Source organism: Notolepis coatsorum, assembly GCF_963971535.1.
Source record: "Notolepis coatsorum genome assembly, chromosome: 7".
Lineage (NCBI taxonomy): Eukaryota > Metazoa > Chordata > Actinopteri > Aulopiformes > Paralepididae > Notolepis > Notolepis coatsorum.
This window is the reverse complement of record NC_140171.1, coordinates 23,982,509-23,992,217: the sequence shown is the minus strand read 5'-3', so window position 1 is coordinate 23,992,217 and position 9,709 is coordinate 23,982,509. Positions and strand designations below refer to the sequence as shown.

General features: G+C 47.4%; 1 protein-coding gene across 1 annotated transcript in view; it reads right to left on the bottom strand.

Moving 5' to 3' along the window:
* Positions 1–1,366: 1,366 nt before the first annotated feature.
* ctnna2 (catenin (cadherin-associated protein), alpha 2) overlaps positions 1,367–9,709 on the bottom strand; it is a gene marked incomplete at its 3' end in the record, with an annotated part of 136,868 nt that continues 128,525 nt past the window's right edge. Inside the window, 1 exon segment of the mRNA XM_084318213.1 lies at positions 1,367–2,317. Coding sequence (XP_084174339.1) covers positions 1,367–2,317 — 951 coding nt within the window.

Below are 9,709 nucleotides of genomic sequence, written 5' to 3'. Positions count from 1 at the left end.
GTACAGAATGAACCAAAATGAACTCCCACAAGGAGAGTCCAAGGTTAACAAGAGAGAGCCTGCCGATAGCCGAGCCAGCCCCCAGAGTGACGCGACCACAGAGGGCCCCTGGAGAGACCACGCAGAGTGACGTGACCACAGAGGGCCCCGGAGAGACCATGCAGAGTGACGCGACCACAGAGGGCCCCTGGAGAGACCACACAGAGTGACGCGACCACAGAGGGCCCTGGAGAGACCACACAGAGTGACGCGACCACAGAGGGCCCCTGGAGAGACCACGCAGAGTGACGCGACCACAGAGGGCCCCTGGAGAGACCATGCAGAGTGACGCGACCACAGAAGGCCCCGGCAAGACCATGCAGAGCGACGCGACCACAGAAGGCCCTGGAGAGACCACGCAGAGTGACGCGACCACAGAGGGCCCTGGAGAGACCACACAGAGTGACGCGACCACAGAGGGCCCTGTAGAGACCACACAGAGTGACGCGACCACAGAGGGCCCCTGGAGAGACCACACAGAGTGACGTGACCACAGAGGGCCCTGGAGAGACCACACAGAGTGACGCGACCACAGAGGGCCCCTGGAGAGACCATGCAGAGTGACGTGACCACAGAGGGCCCTGGAGAGACCACGCAGAGCGCACCTGCGGTTGGTGAGCCTGTAAGTGACAGAGTCTGGGCCACCGGTAAACTGGAAGGACGCTGCCTCATATAACCTCAGGGGATGTTACTGCATGGACACCTTCCTAAGAACAACAACAACAACAACAACAACAACAACAACAACAACAACAACAACAACAACAACAACAACAACAACAACAACAACAACAACAACAACAACAACAACAACAACAACAACAACAAGTGGAATAGCCTCTAGGGTCGTCACAGTGTTGTTATTGTCACACTATGGTGGGAAAGGGGCTGGGCTTGTGACAGGCTTACTGTAGATCAGACACCAATTATCTCTATCTCTGTTTCTCTCTCTCTCTTTTTTTTCTCTCTTTCTCTCTCTCTGTTTCTCTGTCTCTCTTTCTCTCTCTCTCTCTCTGTTTATCTGTCTCTCTTTCTCTCTCTCACTCTCTGTTTTTTTCACTCTCTCTGTCTCTCTGTTTCTCTGTTTCTCTGTCTCTCTCTCTCTCTCTCTCTCTCTCTCTCTCTCTCTCTCTCTCTCTCTCTCTCTCTCTCTCTCTCTCTCTCTCTCTCTCTCTCTATCTCTCTCTCTCTCTCTCTCTCTCTCTCTGTCTCTCTCTCTCCCTCCGTCTCTCTCAATAAAGTGCAATGACGCCGTTGCTTTCTTTTTGAAGGAAATTGAAGTATTTTAATGTCAGTCATGTCCTGCCATCACCTTCCTCAGAGCAGGCTATTGTACACCGCCAAGCCCCGTCTGTTCTCTCAGAGCGGGAGTCAGTAGCCCCGTCTGTGCTCTCAGAGCGGGAGTCAGTAGCCTGGGCTGTGCTCTCAGAGCGGGAGTCAGTAGCCTGGGCTGTGCTCTCAGAGCGGGAGTCAGAGCGGGAGTCAGTACTCGCAGAGCGAGAGTCAGAGCGGGAGTCAGTACTCTCAGAGCGGGAGTCAGTAGCCCCGTCTGTGCTCTCAGAGCGGGAGTCAGTAGCCTGGGCTGTGCTTTCAGAGCGGGAGTCAGTAGCCTCGGCTGTGCTCTCAGAGCGGGAGTCAGTAGCCTCGGCTGTGCTCTCAGAGCGGGAGTCAGTAGCCTCGGCTGTGCTCTCAGAGCGGGAGTCAGTAGCCTCGGCTGTGCTCTCAGAGCGGGAGTCAGTAGCCTCGGCTGTGCTCTCAGAGCGAGAGTCAGTAGCCTGGGCTGTGCTCTCAGAGCGGGAGTCAGAGCGGGAGTCAGTACTCTCAGAGCGAGAGTCAGAGCGGGAGTCAGTACTCTCAGAGCGGGAGTCAGTACTCTCAGAGCGGGAGTCAGAGCGGGAGTCAGTACTCTCAGAGCGAGAGTCAGAGCGGGAGTCAGTACTCTCAGAGCGGGAGTCAGTAGCCTGGTCTGTGCTCTCAGAGCGGGAGTCAGAGCGGGAGTCAGTACTCTCAGAGCGAGAGTCAGAGCGGGAGTCAGTACTCTCAGAGCGGGAGTCAGTACTCTCAGATCGAGAGTCAGAGCGGGAGTCAGTACTCTCAGAGCGGGAGTCAGTACTCTCAGAGCGGGAGTCAGAGCGGGAGTCAGTACTCTCAGAGCGAGAGTCAGAGCGGGAGTCAGTACGCTCAGAGCGGGAGTCAGTAGCCTGGTCTGTGCTCTCAGAGCAGGAGTCAGAGCGGGAGTCAGTACTCTCAGAGCGGGAGTCAGTAGCCTGGTCTGCAGCTCTCAGAGCAGGAGTCAGAGCGGGAGTCAGTACTCTCAGAGCGGGAGTCAGGACCGGCACAAATTAAAGAGAGCAGTTTTCGGTACGTTGGTAAAGTAAGCACTTTTACTGTAAATCCGTGGCTTGTGGCCCGTTCTCCGAGGTGACGTCTAATGATCAAACGGACGCCGGAGGACAGCGGCCACCCTCTACGCGGAAGCCTATGTAGGCTCAGCAGGAGAGGGAGTGGGCGCCTACTTCAGCAGAGAATACGCACCACTGTGCAACTCTTTCATTCCAGCCGCAATTAAGCTCTGCGGTGCACTTTTAGCCGAAGCAATTGCATCGTAGCACTATAGCACTTTAGTAAGAACAGGAGCGGTGGGGGCGGCGGGGGAGAGAGGGTGGGGGGGGGGGATAATGATGAATTCTTGTGAATCCTCATGCATATGTTTTACATGTTTATGAATATTGTATTGTTTTTTCCCTTTAATTGTGTCCTTTACTTAACATTGATGCTCTCCGGGATAACTGCAAATATAAAGGAATAAAGATAAAGTGTGAGCTTGATGTTCAGAAGGTAAGATAAGATAATATGTATTCCTTTATTGATCCCTTTGGGGACATTTGGGCGTCATATCAGTCATAACAGGTATGGACAGGTGCAGATGAGGGTTTGTATGCCCTCAATGAATATTGGCAATATAGAATTTGAATCTGAATGTATACTATGAGTAAGAGCAGGGCTAGACCACCTCAGACCACCTTAGACCACCTCAGACCAAGACCAGGCCTGATAATAAGAGACAAAACAAGACAGAACATGGTCGAACGCAAATGGGTTTGGACACCCTGCGCTCAGACCCCCCGGGCGTGCACCTCCTCATATGAAAAGACCAATCTACATGAAAATGGGAAAACAGGGCAGAGACACTATATAAGACAGAGGATCTAAACTACGAAACGAACAGGCTACCCCTCGGACGAAGAACGATATAACTCCATTTTAAATTGACAGGGGAACAATGTTGTCAAATGTTATTATCCAAAGATGGCAAGCTAGGGTGTCGTTGTGTTCGTTCATTGCTAAAGAGAGGTTGAGCACTTCCTAGTGATATATCACGTTCACACTCCAAGTGATTTGGATTGACTTTACAACTGCAAATACACAGGCTGTCCAAACACGTTAAAGACAGGGTTATATGGTTATTTGTCTCAAGGGCTCAATTGACCGCATTCAAATGGCCGCCGTGTGAATATGGTCAATTAGACATAAAGTAGGCCCACTACCCAGACACACATTTGTGGGATATACAGTAGCTGCTTGTCAACGACAAGGCTATTGTGTGCCAAAGGTCTTCACAGAGTACGGTGTTTGAGCCTTGAAGCGAGCCTCACCTTGGTATGTCACTAGGCATCACCTCTTGCCTCAGTACGTTAGGAATGTCTCACTCTGTTTGATGAATATTGTCACCACAGTGATTTAAAATATAAATACAATACAATAATACATTTGTTTTGAATTAATACCACTGTGCAAATAATAAATTTATAGCAACATTTCTATATCTGAAATGTTACTGTCTTTTACTATTATGTACTATGATACTATGCCTACACTACTATCTACAATGCTACTATGCCTATAATACGACCTACTATGCTACTATGTCTATACTACTACAGTATGTACTATGCCTATACGGCACGGTGGTGTAGTGGTTAAACACTGTCGCCTCACAGCAAGAAGGTCCAGGGTTCGATTCCCGCTTGGGGACCAGGGCCCTCATTCATCAACGTGTTCTACGCACAGATCTGTGCTTACCCTGTGCGTACGATCATTTCTAAGCAAAGAGTGGGATTCATCAATTTCGATTTGAACTTGACTCCGTGCTTACGTCTACGCACAGGTCAGACCATGCGTACCTGGTGCCCAGTGGTAGAATATATTATTACAACAAGGAAATGAGCTTCTGTGCATAATAACACTGGCATGTTCTGTACGAACCGTAGTTCATTATAGTTCATTGTAAAATAGCAACAGTAGTGTAATTATGGTCAAAACCCTATAAATAGCATTTGGAATAATAGATCTTTCTCTCAGAATGAATGCAGCATGGTTTATATAGCATTATCGGAATATACGGGGTGTAGGCTACTGACTGACTGCGCTCCGCGTAGCTTGATTGATTGATTGATTGAAAAGTTTATTAACAGATTGCAGAATGGGTACAGTACAGTACAGCTCAGTACATACAATTGTTAATTGGGGATGCAGACCAACTTTCGTCTTGTTTACATCAGGGTCCCCCATTTTCAATTCATCATAAATCATAAAGCTCAACTCGTTATTATTTTGCGCACAGACCGCCGAAACACGGGAACGTTTTGATTATATTTAAAAGGCTTTACGTTAAACGAAACAAGTGGAATTTCGAAGCTGTAAGCAGAATAAGTCATATGAATATAGTGTTCTTCCCCCTTTTTACTGTATAAGAAAGAATAGAAAACGCATTGCAATGACACCATGCAGATAGTGGACAGACTATGTATATGATGGGATTCAAGTTCGCGTTTTTGTTGCTCATAGGCATGCTGTCAGAGTATGATATCTTAATCAAACATTCTAGAACATTTGTCGTCACAGATCATGTCCTAATAGAACATAGACTATGGCATGGATCGTGATATTGTGTGGACTGTAATTATTACTGTACCGGTACCACCCATTGTGACAACAGCCTTGTGAGTCCCGCACACAAACATGATGGAATTCAAGTTCATGTATTGAAAGGCATGCCTACATCATACATGCAGTGAGATTCATTGTTCTTGTATATGCTCTCTATTATTGTTTATATAGGCTACCCAATACTGACATCAAAATAGATTGTAGTATGCCTCTAGAAATCATATGCAGCAGGTAGAAGATTGACGGGAGATCCATCGCGATTTGGAATAGAATTGAGGAGAACTTTAATCCCTGGGTATCAATCAAACAACACGGGAAAAGGCAGTCATATTCCAGCGCGGTCTTTATTAGCCGACAACAAAATAGATGCCTCTAAAAATCATATAGCCAATCGAACACAACTAATAAAGGCATTCATATTACAGCACGGTTATAATGACACACAACCAACGCCAAACAGTGGTCAACGAACGGTCTTTATTAGTATTCTGAGCTGTCCAGGCAGAATTGCAGCAATGGTCTTAGGGAGCCGTTGATATCTGACATCACCGTTTACAAGTCCGCCTTTTATTATTTATCCCATAATACGCGATAGTGTCTTCTTGGTTCGACAGCAGTGAACAATCTTCGTGGAGTTTCTCAGGGTTCTGCTCGGGTCAGTCCATTATTTCACATCCCATGGGGGGTGTTTCCTCATTTTCATGACCATATATGGATAATCATGCACGAGCATTGACGGTAGAACAAAGTGGTATTCATCAACACGGAGGGGCATAGAGCCTGCGTACGCACCGTGTGATGAATCCCGACTTCCCTGTGCGTACACTAGTTCTACATTCCGTGCTTACGTGTGGAAATAGAAATGTTCTACGCACACTATTGATGAATGAGGGCCCAGGTTTCCATGATGCCAGTTACCCAGGTGGGGTATCTCCCAGGCCTTTCTGTGTGGAGTTTGCATGTTCTCCCCGTGCTCGCAAGGGTTTCCCCCCCCGATAAGATAAACCCAATGGAAAAACATGCACAACAACAAGATCGCTAACGCTGTGGCGTCCTTGACGAAGACGGACAGGAGCACTTGGATTGGTCCCCTGGCGCGGCTCACGTTGACGCCTGTCTGCTCCCGGCTGCCCTTGGGGGGGATGGACGACGGGATGGGTTAATCGCAGAGACGAATTGCATACATGCATCGCATGCATGCCGATTAATGACCTCTGAGCAGGTCCTAAATTATAAAATTATTATACTACTACTTACTATGATAACTATGTCTATACTACTTTGCACTCAGAGTGTAGCACTCAGGTTTGGCACTGCTAGATGAAAAATACCACTTACCCTTAGCTGCCAGAGGTGTATCCCTCCTGCTGACTTGTTGTGTGCAATTTCGCTTTAAATAAAACATTTAAAAGAGTAAAATGTCAAATGTGTTAATGAAGAAATGCATGAGAAAAGTGTTTGGGGAAAGTAACCGCAAATACACACAAGGCTAGCATTCAGTAACATTGAATGGTGATCCATTTTGTTAATACATTTGTTCAGAGTCTGATATACTGTAACAATAGCTTTGTTATCCCAGCTGCACTAATAACACACTGATAACCAGTTACAGTTACAGTTACTTCTTCCAAAAAGTAACTAAATTACTTACTCAGTTACAAATGATAAAAGTAACTAGTTACTTCAGAAAGCAACAATGGCGTTACTTTCAAGATTTATTTTTTTGTGCAACACAACAAGAGTGAACAAAAAACGCTCATGGCTGTCGTTGACTGCTCGCTTGTGTTGTTCGTTGGATTCGTTTTGGATTATTTGGGCTCGCCAAACAAACTATCAAAACGTACACTACACGGACCCGCAGCCTCACGCTGACTGAGTTGCTTGTGTTGTAGCTCTGTGTCAGACTCTGGATGCTTTAGACACCCGCCCACATCTACCTCTGATTGGCTTACCATGACATTTCACTCAACCTCAGCCAATCGCGCACTGCCCACTAACCAGGAAGAACAGTATGCCTCTCGGCACAGAGATCTGTCTGATGAAAGAAACAGGTTAAATCATAGTAACACGCCGCATTTTTTGGCAGTAACGGTAACAGCGTTATTAAGATTGGAAAAGTAATCCGTTAGATTACTCGTTACTGAAAAAACTAACACCGTTAGTAACGCTGTTACTTACAACGCCGTTATTCTCATCACTGCTGATAACACAGCTGCACTGATAACACACTGATACACTGATAACACAGCTGCACTGATAACACACTGATAACACAGCTTCACTGATAACACACTGATAACACAGCTACACTGATAACACACTTGTAACTGAGGGGTACAATTCCCTGACTGTATTACTAGATATGATACTTACTACCACTACCTTTGTACTTAATATTCGGCCACCCAGTACACGGCATAAATATATTATCATGAACACTCTCACGTAGATGAAACGGATCCAACACAAATGTACGAATTAGAAACAGGTCTTTATTTCTACACAGCGATGGTGTGTAGAATAAGCACTTAATCACTTAATTACATTTATGAATTGAAATAGTATGCACTTTTATGGCAAGGAGTATTCGTCGGTATATCAATAGAGAATGTCCAATCTCTGAAGGCGCAGGTGGTAAATATACGACCTGGAATAGTTAAGGAATAACAGCAATGATACTTTAATGATTATACTAGATACACTAGAGGGGGTTAATCCGGTCGCTTGTAAGCCGACAGGAGTAGGAGGGGGGGGGGGGGGGGGTAGAATCCGGCTGCCTCGTCCGGCCAAGGGTATCCCAGGTGAACCCACTGTAGTGCCGTTCAATGCGCCGGCGATCCTTGGACCACAGATGAAAGCAGGTGGACTCTTTGTGGGCCGGCTCTCTCCGGTCCACGGGGGAGAGACGTGAAGCGACCTCGTCTTGCAGAGCGTCTCCTCACCTTGCGTCCTCTCCAGGGGGGGGGGTTCCAACACACGGCAGTGTCGGGGGTCTTTATCCATGGAATAATCAAAGTATCCAAAGCATAATCCGTGCCTGGGAAGGCGGGCTGTCGTCGGTAGAATAATCCGGTATACAGGTCCACTCGCTCGTTGGCTCTGGGGCTCCTCGGGTGCAGCTTCACATAGGGTCAACCACCCTGGGTAAGCAGCCAGTTCTCTGCCCGAAACGATGGGGTACTGACTACGGTAGTATTCTCACCGCACGAAGCACTATATATTAACAGACTATTATTAGCTTAATAGACTACGTCCAACTCGACGATATAGTGCCAAATATGACTATTCAAATATTATTATACACGATGTCTCAATACCGATGGTAGGCGAACTTGGCCTTACTCCCACACGTGGCGTCGCGGGGAGGCTTTACGTCTGTGACTCTATTGGAGGGTAAGAAACTGGACTGAAAAGAAAGTCCTACTTTAGTAGCGCAGTATATATACGCACTATGAACAAATAGTCCCATTAGTGGTGCGGTAGCCAGATTCCTACGCGGAACTAGGACTTGTTCGTACATGTCGAGCGGTACGTTTGAACTGGGTCTGAGGGGTATGGCAGCCTGGCACCAAGGTCTCGACCAATAGTAGAATGGAGACTATTATGGGATGTTCAGTAGGCTAGAATGGATATTCAATGCATATTGTACAAGGAATATACAAGGGATATCAGGGAATATTAGAGAATATACAAATACAATTAAATATATATATATAAATAAATATATATATTCGGTTTAATCTGGCCCTTCACAACAGCCACCCCCTGAATATGTCCCAGACCTAATCAGTTAAACAGAGACAGATTAATCGCGTTGTCTATTTACACATAAGGGTTTGCTGTAGGGGTCAGTCAACTTCACAAAGTCATAGGGTTGTAGGGTCATGGTCATCATCGATTGTGTCTGGGAGTCGAGGCAGTTCTATGAGCCTTGCCACGGGACGGGTGTAAGTGCGACCCTGGACGAGCACTTCAGCTGCTCGGACCTTGCCGTCGGCACCGGTGATCACTTTGCTTACGCGGCCGGCCGGCCACATAGCTCTGGGCAGTGATTGATCAATAATCATGACGACTGTTCCTTCTGTCAAATTGTCTCTCTCCTTTACCCACTTCTGGCGGGTCTGTAGAGACGGTAGGTAGTGCAGTAGGAAACTGTTCCAAAACTTGTCGGCTAATACTTGGCTGTACCTCCACATTCGTCGGCCGTTCGCTTCTTCAGGCCGGTACATTGTCTGTGGTAATGCAGGATCTAGCCGCCCCATCAGGAGTGTGTTGGGGTCTGCGGAGATAACAGTGCTCAATCCACAGAACACAGGCTTCTTAATTTCCACCTCCTCTGGACTTGCTTCCCTCGGGATAGGCATGGGCCACTGTCCTTCCGGGAGTCTTAGGAATGCGGGGCCGTCACTGTAGACATTGCGACGGGTGAGGTCATCCAGGGGCATCCCCCGGGTGATGACGTCAGCTGGGTTCTGTTTTGTATCAACGTAGCGCCACTCTGTTTCTCCGGTTAACTCTTCGGTTAAGTCTTGAATCTCGGTGACTCTGACTCCCACGAAGACTTTGTACTTGCATGAGTCCGATTTGATCCAGGCGAGTACCGTCGTGGAATCTGACCACAGGATTGTTCTAGACACCGGTATGGTGAGCTCACGTTGGATGAGCGTGGCTAGGTGCGCTCCGGCTAGGGCTGCGCAGAGCTCTAGACGTGGGATAGATT